The 18,762-nt window shown below is 36.0% G+C and overlaps 2 protein-coding genes across 3 annotated transcripts; one reads left to right on the top strand and one right to left on the bottom strand.

The window, feature by feature from the left end:
* The first annotated feature begins 237 nt into the window (after positions 1-237).
* Positions 238-12,147, top strand: LOC110635931 (uncharacterized). Of its 2 annotated transcripts, XM_021785435.2 has the most exons (23): positions 238-702; positions 797-904; positions 1,430-1,578; positions 1,794-1,875; positions 2,006-2,421; positions 2,691-3,123; positions 3,213-3,436; positions 5,357-5,552; positions 5,722-5,867; positions 5,940-6,114; positions 6,259-6,312; positions 6,837-7,016; positions 7,737-7,849; positions 8,173-8,355; positions 9,069-9,126; positions 9,553-9,612; positions 9,709-9,750; positions 9,845-9,972; positions 10,065-10,200; positions 10,280-10,357; positions 10,841-10,957; positions 11,524-11,586; positions 11,682-12,147. In XM_021785435.2, the coding sequence occupies exons 1-23, from the start codon at positions 556-558 to the stop codon at positions 11,766-11,768; spliced, it is 3,375 nt and encodes a 1,124-aa protein (XP_021641127.2). In that variant the 5' UTR covers positions 238-555; the 3' UTR covers positions 11,769-12,147. The 2 variants fall into 2 exon arrangements, with proteins under 2 accessions (XP_021641127.2, XP_058008424.1); XM_058152441.1 differs by lacking the exons at positions 10,065-10,200; positions 10,280-10,357; positions 10,841-10,957; positions 11,524-11,586; positions 11,682-12,147 and having other exon boundaries at positions 253-702; positions 9,553-9,622.
* Positions 12,148-12,618: 471 nt separating this feature from the next.
* Positions 12,619-16,423, bottom strand: LOC110635932 (ferric reduction oxidase 2). The gene is made up of 8 exons (XM_021785436.2): positions 16,119-16,423; positions 15,924-16,026; positions 15,667-15,849; positions 15,353-15,587; positions 14,316-14,643; positions 13,943-14,186; positions 13,139-13,845; positions 12,619-13,019 (listed from the first exon to the last, which is right to left on the bottom strand). The coding sequence occupies exons 1-8, from the start codon at positions 16,315-16,317 to the stop codon at positions 12,880-12,882; spliced, it is 2,139 nt and encodes a 712-aa protein (XP_021641128.2). The 5' UTR covers positions 16,318-16,423; the 3' UTR covers positions 12,619-12,879.
* Positions 16,424-18,762: the final 2,339 nt, after the last annotated feature.

Here is an 18,762-nt window from a genome sequence, read left to right on the forward strand (position 1 = left end):
TTAGTTAGAGTGAACTTGTATCAGAATTGAATCTAACTGAATCTTTTTATGTACTGGGCCGAAGCCCTTTCTGCAATGAAATAATCTTTTGAAAGAAACAAGCCCTACCCAGCCCGTTGCATTGAGAGCAGTAGGTCCAGGCCGTCATTTCTCTCATTCGTTTGTTATGGGCTGGGTTCAAGTGTCAGCAACCACTCGACCGAAGCTTTATACCGTAATCTCATCACCATAAAACGCACCGTACGAGTTTTCTGTTTTTTTTTTTTCACTGCATTTGGTACAGCGTCGTTGTTTCCATCGAGAATCGAGGCGAGAGCAGATCTCAAATTTTGGGGGAAAAAAAAAGAAAGAAAAAGAACGCACCGAGAGGAGGTGCGTGCGAGATCTACCTGAAATGCTCTGGTTCCTCACTCTTCCGGGAATGCTTCAGATCTTTTTCCTCAACCCTATTGTCTCCATTTCTAGATCTCTAAAACCAGCGCTCTAACTACTACAAGACTAATTCGGAGTAGAAAATAATATTTACTTGTAGTTTTGACAAATAGAGCAGAGAAGATGTATATGTCATATGGATGGCCTCAGGTGATCCCTCTGGATTCAGGACTCCGTCCTTCTTCACAGAAGATTATCTACCTCAAAGTCATCAACCGCCTCTTGCTTGTCGTCGCCCCTTCTCACCTCGAGCTGTGGAGCTCCTCTCAGGTTTTTATACATCACATTCATGTATATGCATGTTATTGTTTCGAAATTAGGTTTTCCAATTTCTGAATTATGTTCTTATTTCTGGATCATGCAGCATAAAGTGAGGTTGGGCAATTACAAGAGGGATTTGGAGTCTGTGGAGAAAGAGGGCGAGAATTTACAGGCTGTGTGGAGTCCCGATGCCAAATTGATCGCCATTCTCGTAAGTAGTTTCCATTGGTTTGATTTCTTCATTTGGAGAGTGCATATGATGATTTATTCCGAATTTTTTTGATATTTTTAGGACGAGATATTCTGTTTACAGTTATTAATTGTTTAGAATGCGCATATGCATTCAGATAATTTCGTCAATCTGTTGCATGCTTCGTCTTTGTTCAAAATGAATTTGAACTGTATTTTAGTATCAGAGTGTCGAGTGTGATAGGATGAAATTGTGTGCCTCTTCTCCCAGTGCTTCAGTGATTTGAGGTTGGAAATGTGCTGAGCTTCACTAAATAACATACTTGAAACCAAGTCTTGCTGCTGCTAGCTGAAGCATGCTTTTTATTTCGTTATTGCAACTTTTTTTTGCCTGAGAAATGCATGAAAAGTGATCTCTGATAATGCTTACGTGGTTTCTTATTTCTTGCTTTGATTTTCCTTACGTTGGATTTCGTCTGAAAGTATAGTTCAATGTATCACATTGTTGCCCATATATTTTCCCCCTTTTTCTTGGTACTTTTTGCAGACATCGTCCTTCTTTCTTCACATATTCAAGATTCAATTCACTGAAAAAAGAATACAAATTGGAGGGAAGCAACCATCTGGTTTGTTTCTTGCTAACATATCTCTTCTTCTCAGCGAGCAAGTACCTTTTGCAGAAAAGAACTTGACAGTGTAAGTGTCACTGCTTAATCTTTTCAATTTTTGGAAGAGTGGGGCTGACCCTGTACTGACTTCTAGACCTTGACTCAAATTTGATATTACATCGTATTTTCTATTAATTTGCATTGCACATAATGTATGTTTTTTGAGATGGCTAACTAAAGTGATTCTTGTAGTCTTGTATTTTCTTTCTGATCTTGGTAGTTTTCTGATATCTTTCTTGGCAGGAGCAATATTGTGAGTGATAGCAAACATATGCTTCTGGGACTTTCCAATGGATCCTTGTACAGTATCTCTTGGAAGGGAGAGGTAATAGGAATATAATAACTAATAAGTGTTCTTGAATTTCTTTGCATTTAGATTAATTTTTGTGCCAACTCAATTTCACATGGTCTATTAGGCAATTTACATTTTGATTTTTTCTTGTTTTTCTCTATAGTTTATTGGGGCTTTTGAACTTGATCCATATCTACATGAGAGCAGTGAAGTCTCTATGTTACCACGCTCTCTAGTTAATGGCCTTGGTTCTGGAGGGGCCCCAGGGGTCGTTTTACCCAATTGTTATGACACAAGGAAGCCTGCCATTACACAGCTGGAGCTTTGCTTGCCAATAAGGTTGCTATTTGTTTTATATTCTGAGGGCCAACTAGTATCATGCTCTGTAAGCAAGAAAGGTTTAAAGCAAGCTGAATCTATCAGAGCTGAAAAGAAGTTGGGTTCTGGTGACGCTGTATGTGCTTCAGTAGCTTCAGATCAACAAATCCTGGCTGTTGGTACTAGAACTGGAGTTGTTGAGTTGTATGACCTAGCAGAATCTGTATCACTCATCCGTACTGTGTCTTTATATGACTGGGGGTAAGTATTAGTAAGGTTATAAATGCTGTGGGATAAGTGAATGGTTTTCAGTTTAGTTTTTCTGACTGGTTGCTTAGACTTTTACCTTTGGCGAACTCGAGAACACTTTCTTCAACCTATTGAAAGTCTAACGATTTCTTAGATGTGCAATATGTCTCTGTGCCTTTTATTTTAGATGATCATCTCTTTTGTAGTTTCCAACCTGAGTCCACAATATACTTCATTTCATCAAGTGGAGAGGTTGATGTCTTGGTCTAATTAATTTGCAGATATTCAATGGATGACACTGGTTCTGTCAGTTGTATTGCCTGGACACCTGATAATTCTGCTTTTGCTGTTGGGTGGAAGTTAAGAGGACTTACAGTTTGGTCCGTCTCTGGCTGTCGTTTAATGTCAACAATCCGTCAAGTTGGTTTAAGTTCTGTTTCTTCACCAATGGTTAAGCCAAACCAAGATTGTAAATATGAGCCATTGATGGGTGGCACCTCACTGATGCAGTGGGATGAATATGGATATAAGCTTTATGCAATTGAGGAAGGATCTTTGGAGAGAATTATAGCATTTTCTTTTGGGAAATGCTGTCTTAGCAGAGGAGTTTCTGGCATGACTTATGTCCGTCAGGTGATTTATGGTGAAGATCGGTTGCTTGTTGTACAGTCTGAAGATACTGATGAACTTAAAATTTTACATCTGAATCTTCCAGTACGTGTCTAAATGTAGCCTTAACTATTTGCCATCCTCATTTATTGTCTTTGCAATTTGGGGATGCTGATATGATTTTTTTCACCTAGGTTTCTTACATCTCCCAAAATTGGCCCGTTCAACATGTGGCAGCTAGCAAGGATGGGATGTACTTAGCAGTTGCTGGTCTTCATGGGTTGATCTTATATGATATGCGGTTGAAAAAGTGGCGAGTTTTTGGAGATATTACTCAGGAACAAAAGATTCAGTGTAAAGGTTTGCTATGGCTGGGGAAGATTGTTGTTGTCTGCAACTACGTTCATTCTTCTAACACGTGAGTTATCATCAGTCTGCTCTTACATATTTTACTTTGTTATTCCAAGTTGGTTTACTTCCATAGAAGCAGTTTGAGTACCTTTTGAATCTATAGATGCATGGGAAAGATTTGACTATTCTGTGAATGTAATTGCTGTGCGCTAATGTTGATTGAAATTGGAAATTTAGGGTTTGAATGCGCAGAAATTGGGATTCAGGGCTTTTGGGTTGGATTAGAATGTTTTATGTTGAAATTCAACAACTGAAGAATTGCCCTTTGATGGGTGGAATAGCCAAATAGAACATTTGGGATTTGGGTTACAGAAATGTTTCTCTCAGAGGTGAATTTCAGGATATAAATGTTATTGGGATGGTCAACTAATGAATTGTGTTGCATTTAAGGTTTGTGTTATTATAATAAATAATGGCTTAAAGCTCAATTATACCCCTATACTTATTGGGGAATTTCAATTTAACCCATTTTTATCTTTTTGTCCAATTTAGCCAATAAGTTTCACTTTAAGCTCAATTTAGAACAAAAATCAAGAAATTGAGCTTCTTAATTTTTGGACTTAAATTAAGAAATTTAGTCCCAAAATCAAGATATTGAATTTCTTGATTTTTGATTTAAATCAAAAAATAAAGAAATTTAGTCCATAAATTTTAATTTTTAGGCTAAATTGAGCTTAAATTGAAACTTTTGAGCTAAATTGGACAAAAAGTTGAAAATGGGCTAAATTGAACTTCCCCAATAAGTACAAGGGTAAATTGAACATTTTGCCTTATGGTAATAGTTGCATGAGATGTGTTCAATGGTTCATCTCCTAAAATTGTTCCATAGTTTGATGCTTTTGATTATTTTTGGTGAAATTTAAAATCGGTTTTAAGTTGGAAATGGAAAACACTTCTCGTCTAATCTGTGGAAATCAGGAACTGTGATTCATTTTTATGGAGGAAAGATGTGTCATTTTTTATAAATGTATATGGATTAAATAGAGATAGATTTTATGTGAAGAAGTATGGAAAAAGAAAGAAAGAGGATAACAAAGGGAGAGCACTTACTACCATGCATGCTTTGAAACTGAAATCAGTTGCTCGTTTCCATTATCTGAATCAGAAAATAATTAGATTATATTTTTGACTTCATAGCTAATAGTTGGAAGTCGGAAACTGTGATTCTTTTTTATGTAGGAAAGATTGTGTCATATGTTATAGATGTACATGGATCAAATAAGGATATTTATGTTTTTTTTTTTGTTTGGCTTGAAAAATAAGGATAGATGTTATCTGAAGAAGTACGGAAAAAAGAAAGAGAAGAATAAAGATGGAGCACTCGCTACAATGTGTGCTTTACTGAAATCAATTACTTGTTTCCATTATCAGAATCATAAAATAACTAGATTATTTATGTTTTGATGGATTTTTGACTTATTGTACTTGGATTTGGAGTTTTTAATAGAAATTACCCACAAACATTGTGCCAACACTATCTAAAAATTTAAAGAAAATTCTACTATATTTCTGTAAAAATTATTAGAAAACTCTAAACTAATAGTTGAAATACCTCAAATAATATACAGAAATTAATGTTATATACTTGCTTACAGAAGTGCCCACAAGTTTTGAAATAAAATCCCAAATTAATGTCTATTCTAATCTTGCTTTTCACTCAATCTATGGTCACCATAGATTGCACATTGTGGGGTATTTCTCTTAAGTTTCCATATTGAAAAGTAGTTAGAAAAGAGCCACTATTTTTGTCCTATGCCTGTATCAAAATGTCTAGATCAGACTTGATACCAATCTTGCTGGTTGCTTAAACATTTTTTTGATGTATTGGTGATTCTTAATTTAAGTATTCTTGTGTTAGATTAGGAATTTTTACCTGTTTTGTTCTTCAGGTTTGTAATTTCTTATGTGAAATATTGATTTAATGCAGCTATGAACTGCTTTTTTATCCAAGATATCATCTTGACCAGAGTTCCTTGCTTTGTCGGAAGCCATTACTTGCCAAGCCAATGGTGATGGATGTCTATCAAGACCATATACTTGTTACTTATCGCCCATTTGATGTCCATATATTCCATGTGAAATTATTTGGTGAACTGACACCTCATAGTACTCCAGACCTGCAGGTAAATGAACGTTTCCAGTTGCTTGTTAACTGTTCATTGTATTCACTGAAGGAGAGATTTTTTATTCCACATTAGTTCTGAGCTCTTGAAGTTTCACTTTCTCTCTTAATGAGAGTGCTTTGGTGAAACTTTATCCTTCATAAATTTTAAGTGATAAAATGACAAACAGCTTTCTACAGTACGGGAACTCTCAATCATGACTGCAAAGAGTCATCCTGCTGCGATGCGTTTTATCCCTGATCAGGTTCCAAGAGAAAGTACCTTAAAGAATCATATTTCTCCATCTTCAGATTTATTAGTGAGAGAGCCTGCAAGGTATTTTCTATGCAATGACTAGTAGAATCTTTTGCATTCAACATACCTCTGAATAGCTGTACATTCTGGTAGATGTTTGATACTGAGGACAAATGGGGAGCTTTCGCTTTTGGATTTGGATGATGGACGCGAAAGAGAGCTCACTGACTCTGTTGAATTGTTCTGGGTTACTTGTGGTCAATCTGATGAAAAGACTAATCTAATTGAGGAAGTTTCTTGGTTGGATTATGGCCACCGAGGGATGCAGGTAACCAAATGTTAAGCTCTTTAATGTAGTCTGTTTGATTTTCTAGTGGGTGTGGTTTAGTTCACATAATGTCATTTCTAGTTACTGTCATTAATCATTTGTACTCGTCTCATGAAGATTCTTGTTGGAAGCTTATTTTTACAGGTTTGGTATCCATCTCCGGGTGTTGATCCTTTTAAGCAGGAGGATTTTCTGCAGGTATGTATGTAATTAGCTGTTGAAGCTCTTCATACTGTATATATTTGGCAGATAACACTGAAATGAGGCCCGTAAGTATTTGCTTGTCTTTTGTTTATTAATTAGACAATGCCAATAGTATTTTGTATACTCTGATTCTTAGAAAGCTAAATTAAATAAATGAAGGGATTTTTTTGTGTTTCCTATTGGCTCCATGTTAGATGATGTTCATTTGTTTTTGCCTAACACGCGTTCCTTTGAAGATGGTTAAAGGACTTGGCTTGTTTTTCCTCTTCTAAATCTGGTTTGACTTTGCTGTTAGCATTGTGGTTCTATTCCTTTGTTAATGAAGTTGTATCCTTTTCTCAGCTTATTTTTTCTATGGGTCTTCATGTCTTTCAATTAGTTGTGTTTTGTATTTTGGCATTCTAGAATCTTGCTTTTATAGGTTTTGACAGGAAACCTGTTGGATTTGAGTTATGTTGATGTTGCTTTTTGATTGTTGTATCTTGAGTTTGCCAACTAACCTAGGATTGATATGTTAGTTGGACCCAGAGCTGGAATTTGATCGGGAAGTGTATCCTCTGGGACTTCTTCCAAATGCTGGTGTCGTAGTTGGTGTCTCCCAGAGAATGTCATTTTCAACATGCACTGAGTTTCCGTGTTTTGAGCCATCTCCTCAAGCTCAAACTATATTGCATTGCCTGCTCAGGCACCTTCTTCAGGTATTATTACATCTCTCTCTCTCTCTCTCTCTCTCTCTCTCTCTGTGTGTGTGTGTGTGTGTGTGTGTGTATATATATATATATTGTTGGGGGGGTGGGGGTGTATATTTTGGAGAAGTTTGCCTTTTGTTTTTATTGTCTAGTGAACTGTTTTGTATTTACATTGGAGTGCTTGAGGATAAGTATGAATGCAATAACAACAACAACAAAAACCAACAACTATGCCTTCATCCCAAACTAGTTGAAGTAAGGAAAAAAACCCTTGTCAAATAAAATCGTGCTAGTGCCCTCGACTTGAAGTCTTAAACCAAATTGCTTGAGGATAAGTACGAAGTATACAACTTATTACAAAACAATATCGCAAAGTCTCCAGCCTCTGAGCTTCTGCCTAAGTCAAGAACTTCAATCAGAACAAAAGGTCCTGTATCTTCCTATTACTCTGTAGTACATCAGTCATCGAGTACTTTATGACTTAAAGTTGATTGCTTGACCAAAGGATAAAGTATAGCCCTAAAGTCATGGCATGTCGAGCACGGAACATTTTCAACTCTGCCCTTTCTTTTGATTTGGCATGGTGATCAACAGGTGGTTCTCTATAGGCTAGTCCTGCTGTTTTGATGAGGGCAACGTTCCCCTGTTTGATTTGCTGTGTATACTCTTTACAAGCTTTAAGGTCTCCTTTGCTTATTCTAATTCTGATTCTGTTTCTTTGTCTGCCAGAGGGACAAAATTGAGGAGGCTTTAAGGTTGGCACAGTTATCAGCACAAAAACCTCATTTTTCCCATTGTCTGGAATGGCTTCTTTTTACTGTATTTGATGCAGAAATTTCCAGGTATATATAATCAGTGTGGAGACATTAAAGATTAGCATACATTAGAACTAGAACATTTATGCTTAGAATAGCTTTCCTAAGACCAAATATTATTGAAAATACATCAGTGTGGGACCTGTTGCCATAGTGAATTATGTTTGAACTCAGTGACCCTAGCTGAAAGGAATTGTGCTGAAAATATTTTATTAATATGCATGTAGCTGCCCATGGGCCCAATCTGATACTTAACTCTTATCCATGGATTTGAAAGTTGATTATTGTTGTTGATGTAAATGGTCTGAATTCATTATTTGCATCCTTAATTTGTTGAATATCACTTGCAGGCAGAATGCAAACAAGAACCAAAAATCAGTCCCTAAACCCACTGGCAACTTCTCTCTTTTGGAGAAGACCTGTGATTTGATCAGAAATTTTCCAGAGTATCTTGATGTAGTTGTGAGTGTTGCAAGAAAAACTGACGGCCGACACTGGGCAGATTTATTCTCAGCTGCTGGAAGATCAACAGAGTATGTTATTACACCTTGGAATTAAAAGAAGGAAAACAAAAAAAATTGTTGAGTTCTGCCTTGTTTTTTAAGGTTATTTTATATCACGTTTGGATGAAAAATTGTGTTGAGGAGGATAAATCCACGAAGGCTATAGTTACTTGTGGAACAATATTTGAAGAAAGATGAATCCTGGAACTCTCTCCCTCTTTATTCTCCAGATTCATGATAATTTCTTGTAGGTAGCCCGCAGCCCTGGCTGGTTATTTGCAAGCTAGGTTTTGACCTTTTTAATTTGCAGGTTGTACCTCAGCAGGAAAAAAGAAGCCATTTCCTAGTTTCCTAGTGCATGATACAGTTGATGAATTTGAGGACTTTTTGGATTCATGTTTGGCATTAACGAACATAGCCGTGATGGCACACAACGATTTTTTCCATTTTATGCCTGTGAATCAAATACAGTTTTACTTGAGAATTCATTGTTATTATTTGATAGATGTTCTACTCTGTTTTTACATGAAATTTGTATGGAGTCTTACAAATATTGCTGGTGTTAGATGAACCTTGTATAGCTTTTTTTGAAGTGAAGACTTCATTTCATTTTATTTTGGACTTTCATATTTGAGCTCTCACCCCACTTCCACCCATCTGAAAAAAGAGAAAAAAGAAAAAAAAGAAAAAAGAAAACAGATTACTTGTATCTAATCATTTTTACTCTTGTTTCCATGCTTAAGGTTGTTTGAGGAATGCTTCCAACGAAGATGGTACCGTACTGCAGCTTGCTATATACTGGTAAGAGTTATGAGTTTCTCAATATCTTTATTAATACATTGAGCTCTTGGTTGTTAGAAGGGTATTGTTACTTGTGTGTGAGATTGTTCTGCACCTGTTTTTATAATTATTTTTGTTTATATTACTCAATCTTGTTTCTGGGTTATTTAGTTGTGCAATTTAATAGTAATGCCCTTGACTTTAACTTGTACCTCTAGAGTATTTATAGCTTTAAAGCTATTTTGTGATACATTTTATAGGTTATGCATATGTGTGAGGTGGGAGGGTACAATATCATTTAAAAAGAAACACCTTATGTGTTCTTGCAAGGTTACGAATAAAATGCAAGAACTGTATTCCTCTTCTTATGCATTACAAATACGTAATGAAAATGTGTGGTGGATAAAACTATATTGGAGTCACTTGCTCCTTTTTTGAATTTTACAGGTTATTGCTAAACTTGAAGGTCCTGCTGTCAGTCAATACTGTGCTTTACGTTTACTACAGGTAGACAATTGTGAGTAGGTTGCTACTACTAGTTTATCCCATCTTTTTGGTTTTGTGTATGACAAAACACTGACTAAAATTGACAACCATGCGCAGGCAACGCTGGATGAATCTTTGTATGAACTTGCTGGGGAGCTGGTATTGGGCCATGATTGTGGTGCTTGAACAAATCAAATCTGAATCTATTGCAAGATGATATATATTTTTTTCCTTCTTTTCTTGTGGTTCCTAGGTGCGTTTCTTGTTGAGATCTGGAAAAGAGTATGGGCAGACATCAACAGATTCTGACAGGCTGTCTCCGAGGATTTTGGGTTATTTTCTCTTCCGTTCTAGTTACAGGAAGACACCCTTGGATAAGAGGTTAATGTGTTCCTAAAACTCTGCTTCTTTGGGGCAGCACCTTATTCAAATAGTAATGATACCAATTAGTTCCTTCTTTTCCTTTGGAGCAGCACCTCATTTAAAGAGCAAAGTGCCCATGTTGCTTCTGTGAAGAGCATTTTAGAAAGCCATGCCAGCTATTTGATGTCAGGGAAAGAACTTTCCAAGCTTGTTGCCTTTGTAAAAGGCACTCAGTTTGATTTAGTGGTAAGAGAAACTAGCGTTATTTTTGTGAGACATTATATTCTGCAATACACTAGTTTTAAGATTGAGAATTTACTTGCAGGAATATCTTCAACGAGAAAGATATGGTTCTGCTCGCTTGGAGAATTTTGCATCGGGGCTGGAACTAATCGGGCAGAAGGTATGAACATCACATTCTTCAGTATTTGATATTCTTTCCTTATAGTTTTAAGCTACATGGTGACAGCTTAGCATAATTCCTTTTTATCTCTTATTTTTCTCTGAGAAAGAAACAGGCATCACTTGTTTTAGCTCTCCTTTTTTTTTGTTTGTGTGAGTGTGTTTGTGACAGAGAGAGAACACTTGATGTGATGAAGTGAACATTGTTTGTTACCAACTTGAAAAATTGTGAGTCCATTTGGCAGTAGCCTACTTTGAGCAACTGTTCTGAGTGTTTAACAGAATCTTTTAAATCAAAATCTTTTTTACTAGTTTGACTGTTTAGCATCTTTGAGCCGTGTAATCAAAATTTTCGTATATAATGGTATCATTATATGTCCCATGTCCCCTAAAGAAACTTTTAAGATAAAGTTCTGGCCAGGCTTTACCATCAATTAGTCATCTTCTTTTTCTTCCTGATAGAGCCTGTATTTTATGTTTCCAGCTCCAAATGGGTACACTGCAGAGTCGATTGGATGCTGAGTTTCTTTTGGCTCATATGTGTTCTGTCAAGTTCAAGGAGTGGATAGTTGTCCTAGCCACTCTCTTAAGACGATCTGAGGTATGATTGGCTTAATTCAAAATGTTGGCATTTACCCCATCTCATTTTGAATGTTTAGCACACTTATTATCACTTGGCTTATCTCACCTTAGGCTCAAGGTTAAATTATGTTCACTCTGGAAATGATTTGAGTTCCTACAGGTATAAATTCTCTAGTTATAGTAAAAATGGAATGTTTCTGATGCCTTTTCCTATAATATAGGATTAATAATGGCTATGTTGTAAGAGGTGCTTGTGTGTATTCTAGGAAACAACACCAGATATTTCGTTCTTTAGGTCTTCATTAGATGATTGTTAATGAAAAATTGGATTGAGCTTGGTCTCTTGTTGAGAATGGTTGGCATCTAAAGTCTTGTTCAAGTTGAAAATTTTATGACTTTAAGTTGCCCCAACTCCCCCACATCTCTACATGTGCCAGATAGATAGAAGTCATAGTTGCCACTAAAATTGCATCAAAGGGCTGGGTAGATAAAATATGATTCTTATGTTGCTAAGTTGGGTCTTAACTCCTATTTTTGAACATGGAATGTTTTTCAATGAAGTTTTTTCCTGTGATGTTTGTGCAGGTTCTTTTCGATCTTTTCCAGCATGACGTGCGGCTGTGGAAGGCATATAGCATGACCCTTCAGGTATGCAGCTCTCAAAATTTTTACTGATTAATGATAATAATCGTGGTGGTGTTCATAGGCAAATCTCACCCTACATCTCTTGATGTCTGCTTCAGTCTCACCCTGCATTTGTTGAATACCAAGATCTACTTGAATCCCTGGAGGAGAGGCTGACATCTGATTTGAATTTGGAAGAGAAGTGAGGGCACGTTTGGCCAGCCATCGGACATAATTTGGCAAAGTATTAGACCAATGAAAGCGATTCTTCTGAAGATAGAGATATGATTTGCGGGCACTGCATCCCAGGCAAATCATATTCCAGGGTCTGAGCTTTTGTTGCTCCACAGCGTAAAAAATCAGCAACCGGGAAAACTGTCGGTGTGACATAGAAAGTCATTCTTGTAGATAACGTGGTTGAACTTCTACGACAGTTCTTTTTTCATATGTGTTAGTTATTTTTTGTATTATTATTTGTTCTATATTTTTCATCTGTGTATAACTCTCTTTTTTTTCCCTCAACTTTTTTTGTTGTATAAAAATTCATGAAGCGATTTGTAATGAAATTAGTTCATTTTAATTGAATCAACTCTAACATTTGGATATCTATGGTTGAGTTAATTTTCCAGGTTGTACGCTCTTACCATAATTTCATCAGAGTCTTGACAGGATAAGGTTGTAGAAGGATAACAGGAGAGAAGTGAAGCTCAACATATTGGCTCCTGCAATTAGACCATAAATGCAGGAAGGCGAATGCTAAACCAAAGCTCAGACCGCTACTGCGCCACTCTCAGAGCCCTCAATGCTGCTGGAGGCAGCAAACCATTGAAATGTCTTGCCCATGTTTTCTCACTTGCCCATTCAGCAATTTGTTTTTCAAACTGTTCTGCTGTTGCAATTATTTGACCAGCCGTTTTATTTGTACCACCTAATCAAATTTTTGACGTTAAACCAGTATAAAGTTTGTGTTGCAAAGCCAGAGGGTAGAGACATTTTAATGTTGTGCCCAACATCAAGAAGATAATTTACGGCTATTCATTCACGAGCAAACCAAAATGGCAACAACCTCAAGCGCATCACTTGATACTTGCATTAAACAATAAAATTTGCGTATGAACAACGCAACTGGATTTCATACGGCCAATGGCACAGTAATTTTCCACGTATACAAACCCTACAAATTACAAATCCAGAAACCTATTGCTGCTTAAAGTGACTTGGAGCAGAACCGACTGAAACTTGTCCAGGGTCTTCCGCAGCCCCCTAAAACCAAAACACCCACACGCACGCAAAAAAATGAAGAAGAAAAAGATGAGATCACCAACTAAAGCTAATGAATTCAAAGTGCAAATTATTTGCCAATCCAGATGAACAAATTGTTGCAATCTCATGCCTCATCTTCTTCGGACCACAAACAAGAACTCCCACGCTTGATCCTTTGCAATCAACCAGCATTCCTACACCCGAAATGATAAAATAAAATAAAAAAATAAAAAAAAATCTTATCTACAATGCTAGTGATAATTGCCAACCATATAACTAAAATTCTACAGGCAGTGAATCACTAGAAACTTACTCTTTAGGTCAGGTCTTTCACCATAGTGCACGTTAGTAGCCTGGACAAGAGACTGAAGAGGGAGACTTTCCGATTCTCTCTCAGCATCATATAACCATGAGCCTGGTGTTCTACTTGATGTGTACGCTTCAAGGTTCTTAATCTGATTTGCTTCCCTTGCATTTTGTTTCTTGTTCCACAAAATTGCTGCACTTGCTGTCATGGCTATGCATATGCATATTACTAACATATTCAGAAAGGATCGAAAAGAGTATGAGAAAACTTTCAAGGTGTTGTGATCGATAGGATAAATATAATAGCGGGTAATAAGGCCAATTATGATGAGGAAAATGATAAAAGAAGATGATATTATAGCGCCAAGCCAGAGCCAGCTACTGGGGCCTAAAATGGGCGAAACAGGTGCATCTGTTGGGTGGGGTTTGAACCATATAGTTCGAAGGAGTTTCGAGTTATTGAATGAGGGTTCTTTCTCTCTCGTAACATAAGCGTCAATTTTAAGTTGCAGATTGGAAATTGCTGGTGGGGTACCAGCTATTGGAAGTAGCAGGTCTAACATGGTTAGGTCTGAAGAGTTCTTGAATGAGCAAATTAGGATTACTTGTGGAGTCTTGCATTTGTATGTTGTGGCTGCAAAGATGAGTTCTCGAATTATAGATATGAAAGGAGTAATTCCACTGCCTCCACTCACCATCACAAGAGTATCATGCCTAAAATGTATAGATCATTCTTAGTCCAGGATTTTACTTTCATAAGCAAGAAAAGAACATCTAAATACGTATTGTTAACTTCTTGTTTAGTACAAACCTTAGAAACTGAGTTGAAGCAGGTCCATAAGGTCCTTCAACTGAAACTTCAAGACGATCAATTGAGGAAGGTGATGAAAGCATCTGATACAGCTTCTTGGACCAACTCCCTTCACTTTTAAGCACAACACTCAACATCTCTTGTTCTAAGTTGCTATTAGAAGTGACAGTGAATGGATGCCATTGCAGCTTAGAAATGGTAGGCACATTTACAAATAGAACGCTGGTTGGATTATAACTCAAACCTTGCAGTATAAATTACAAAACAAGTTAAAAACATATCAATCATCAATATATATGATCATCACTTGTAAGAAAGTCAAGAGGAGTCTTCTCTTGATAAAAAAACAAAAAAGTAGAGATTAATCTTTCACCTGGGCTTTTAGAGAAGTTGATTTCTAAAGTTTCACATGGCAAAATGCGGGCTGAAACTAAACGAACTCTTTGTCGAGATTGTAAGAATCTCAGGTAGCGATCGACCAAGAACAGGTAAAATCCAGGGAGCATAATACAGGAGAAGGAGATGGCAACGTGCAGGAGAAAGAAAATCATGAAGAGAATGTAGAGATGATGAGTGTAGAAGAAGAGCTCAAACATGTTTCGCCTTATGCGGGGGAAGGTTGTCGCCCACAGGCCCAGCCCAGCCAGCAAAGATAGCTCCCCAGCCACGTTTGATATCTCAGCCCTACCCCATTTCAGCATCTGCAATGAAAGAGTCCATTAAAAAAAAAAAGAATTGGGCTTCATAGTTGAAGCCCAGATTCGCTTCCAGAAACAGAAGGGACCTTTGAGGTCAGATCAGCTCCTTCTCGTTTCAAAATTTTATCACCCTCATATTCCAAAATGGGTCCTACTCCTTGAGTCGACCCATCATATAATCCTAGTCGTCAACTGCCTTAGGGCACCCCGTCTTTGTTGGGTAATAAAATGAGCGGTCAAAAAAGTATTAGAATAGAGGAAAATGTACTAAAAAAAGAAGCCCAATTATTAAAGATAATGATTAAATTTGTCTAGAGACACCCATTGTCAGTCCTTTATGCTTTTATCACCATGTTGGATTCCTTGAGTGGACCAAACTTTCCTTCTAACTTTCTGTTTCTGTTTCTGTTTCTGTTTCTGTTTCCAGTTTTATTGAGGTCCACACTAGTATTTTTTTGCCAATTTTTAAGATTAGTATTAGCACATAATTTCACTGGCAGAGACACCATAAAAATTTGGTTTTGGGGTCAGAACATTCAAATTCTATTTAGATTAAGATGAGAGAATGTTGAATTGAGGGTTCTAATAATTTAACTAAATTGAAATTATAAATTTTATGAAAAGAGACAATCTTTTATTATTATTATTATTATTATTGACTGTAGAACTCAATTATTGAGATGGGAATGTGGAGTCGCGAGAAATTGATTACCTCGGAAATCTGATTTGTAACAGCCCAATAGATGATGTAGCCAAGTCCATGTGCAGTGAAGAATGCCATCACCATATGACCAATCCATACATGGTACTTAATGCTACCCTCAGAGGTGAGCCCAAGCAGTGGCAGCACCGATGACCCACGAGTCACCGGGAAGAAGAGAAATGCCAGACATATGTTCCCAATTAACCCTAGCCTAAGGGCCGCACTCTCCAGTTTAGCTTCCCATCTGCAATAACCTTATCATTAGAGTTCCAAATTTTTTTCATATATAGATGTGCTTATTAGCCTGTAACTAAGTATCTTACGCTTGCTCTCCTCTCTTCGGAGTAATAGTAGCAAAGCTGTTATGTAAATAAGTTGATAGAGACCAAATTAGTAGTGCGACGAACATGATCAAGAAGGCCAGCTCTACTCCAGAAACGATTCCTAGGGGGCCTTTCACTACCATCGGATTCTTCCAAGTGGCCAAGATGTGTTTTCTGCCATTGCTGTGGAGATAGAAATAGAAAGTTAAGAAGTAAATCAAAAGAAAAAGGGTACCCTGAAATGGATTTATAATTGCCTTTCGAAATTGTTGTGATTTGATCTCTTCCCCAGGTGGAGATAAACACAGCCCAAGACAGCAACGAAAAGAATGGGGAAGAAGTATATCAACAGGGTTGCACCTGAAATAGATGTATATATATGTGCAAAAGCTCCATTATAGAAAATCAGTTTCTGAAATGAAAAGGAAATTAATTAACTAAAGGAATCAAACCTTGTATGCCAAAGTAAGCGGAATTAAACTTATTTCGGATATGGAGAAGCCATATATGACGGTATGTGTTAGTGGGCATCATAAACCACATCATGAGATAGCCCAGCATCACTAGTATTAGAAGCAGCTTCATGGCTGTTCGGAGCATTTCAGTTTCTTTGCGGGAAGAAGGTGTTCTCTTCACCGCCTGGGAATCCATGATTTTCTCTCTTAGTCTTAGACAGAGAAAAATGAGTACTGGAATAAGCAAATCTATAGTGAAGAAGAAACAAGTGATTGTGGGTATTTGCCTAACTTTGTTTGCAAGTATGTCGCGATTTTCATTTTGGCTGGTTGCCAAGGTTTCATGTTAGCCTCATATTTTAAATCCCAAGAAATATTATAATTTTAAAAGTAACTTTAATATATATTTTAACTTATAAATATTAATGATGATAAAAATTTTCGAATCTGATCCGATCTCACTCGTCTTGAATTCGATCAATTTTCTCTGACTCTGATTTATACAAGGCGAGGATGAAAAAACCTTTTCTTTACTTTGAAATCCCGTAACCCATTATGTACAGTAATATATTATTATTTTTATTAAAAAATTATTTTTATGTATTTAAATATTATAATTTTAATAAATATATAAGTAAATGATTAAAATAATATGTAAAATTTACATTTTAAATTATATTTTATTTTTAATAAATAAATTTATATTATATATTCATAAATTAAAAAAAAAAATTCGTAAAAAAATCGTCCTGCCTCGCACCCAAGCAGGGAATGCTCCGCTAAACTCTTATGAGACGGGAAAGGGACGAGTGACCCCAACCTTGATCAGTCCCGTTGCCATTCTTTTTTTGGTACATTTCAAAGAGGTATCCCAGGTCTTTACACATTTTACTCAGCCCAAAATAAATACTGCCTATTTCATTATATAATTACAAGGGCCACACATTAATTTAGTTTAAAAAATCACAAAGGGGGAAAAGGTTAAAAAAAATTAAAATATTTATCACTTTTCCTTTTATGTTGGGGGAGGCTTATGGAATTAAAAGCCAAAAAATGACAAGGAAATAGCTTCAAAAAATTAAAGAACAAAACAATTTCTGAAAATACAAAGTCTTGGCTGTTTACAATAAGATAAAGAAAGGACAGCTTGCAGTCCAAAGTAAATGGTGTTATGTGTTAGTGGACATCCACATCATAACACAACCCCCAAGTACTACTATCAATAGTTTTTACCTTTATTCCTGGCCTGACATTGTCAATATCAGTTTCTGTATGAGAAAGATCTGATACTAAATCCATCATGCTGCTCTTCTTCCTCTCTCGGACGCAATCCCACAAATTTAATAATTTATATAATATTAAATTTATATTTCCTCTGATTAATATTAATTTTAAATATAAATATATTAATATTTTAAATATAAATAAATTAAAATTAATAAATCCATGTGCTTCCCATGGGCATTTAACGATTAAATAGAATGTAACGGCTCTTTGAAATAAATTAGGGAGTATTTCAGCAATGAATTTTAGGTTACTGATATTGAATTATTTTTAAAATATCCCTTTAATTTTTTATAATTTTTTTAAAGAACTTTTTGGTTTGTTATTAATATATCATCTCCTTTTCCTTTGCTTGCCGTATGCCTAACAGATGGAGAGTTGTAGCCCCAGTGAAAGCGTTTGCTTGTGCATGGTTGCAAAGTTCATGTAATCAGTGAATTATATCATAATAATTCTATCACTCTCACAAAATTTTAATTATTTTTCTTAAAAGTCACATGCAACTTTAGAATTTGACATTCGAAGGTAAGATTTTATCCTATAATTATGTCAATTGTAATGACTAAAAGGCCCTTAAAGAATATAAAAGCCTGCCCCTTTATGGTGTCCAAATTTGCAATTCAATTTCACAGTTGATCTTCAACTGTGGAAAAAAAAAAACATTTATAGGTATTTTGAATGATCATGTGGGAGTGACGTTGGCTAGTTCCTGTTCGTGTGTTTGATGTGTGATATTTTCGTCGTAAGAGACCTATCGTGATAGTGGTGCATGGCATAGCTCTTCATGCCTCTATTTCTTCCTTTTAATCCAATCCAAAGATACCCAAAGTGATACCTCAAACAAAATGGATATCATCACCTAAGAAAATTCCAGCTTTGAGGTCCTTGTCCTCGCTCATCTTGAACAAATTTAAGGCAATTCTGTTTCATTTCACCAACTATTTTTTGTTATAAATAAATATATATAAATTAAATCATTATAGACTATATGATACTACATAATTAGAAAATATGTATACCTGAAAACACGTTTGTATCCGTAATTTTCTATGAACAATTGGAAGTGAAAGGGTAAGTAAGCGAAAATGTAAGTTCACAACTCCTAATATCCACAATATTCAAATTCTATGTGAATTCTATCTGATATTAAATGTGATTATCAGAATATATATATATATAGAGGACTAAGAGTTGGGACCTCTTGCTTAGTAGACTTATAAACAGTCTGACTCATTACAGGTTTACCCAATCATATGACCCAATCCATTTAGATATTGCTAATTACTAAACTTATTAGATATATATTTAATCTGTCAATGAAATTAACAATTGATTAATACTAATTCACATTCAGATA

Source organism: Hevea brasiliensis, chromosome 9 (assembly GCF_030052815.1).
Source record: "Hevea brasiliensis isolate MT/VB/25A 57/8 chromosome 9, ASM3005281v1, whole genome shotgun sequence".
NCBI classification, from domain to species: domain Eukaryota; kingdom Viridiplantae; phylum Streptophyta; class Magnoliopsida; order Malpighiales; family Euphorbiaceae; genus Hevea; species Hevea brasiliensis.

Excerpts from the sequence above, each read along its gene's own strand:
- LOC110635932 (XM_021785436.2), bottom strand. The coding sequence starts at position 16,317 with ATGGATTCCCAGGCGGTGAAGAGAACACCTTCTTCCCGCAAAGAAACT. Across the intron at positions 14,644-15,352 it reads TTACAAATCAGATTTCCGAG|ATGCTGAAATGGGGTAGGGC; the intron begins GTAATCAATTTC and ends CTTTCATTGCAG. Across the intron at positions 14,187-14,315 it reads CAACTTCTCTAAAAGCCCAG|GTTTGAGTTATAATCCAACC; the intron begins GTGAAAGATTAA and ends TTATACTGCAAG.
- LOC110635931 (XM_021785435.2), top strand. The coding sequence starts at position 556 with ATGTATATGTCATATGGATGGCCTCAGGTGATCCCTCTGGATTCAGGA. Across the intron at positions 3,124-3,212 it reads TTTTACATCTGAATCTTCCA|GTTTCTTACATCTCCCAAAA; the intron begins GTACGTGTCTAA and ends TTTTTCACCTAG. Across the intron at positions 10,201-10,279 it reads GCACTCAGTTTGATTTAGTG|GAATATCTTCAACGAGAAAG; the intron begins GTAAGAGAAACT and ends ATTTACTTGCAG.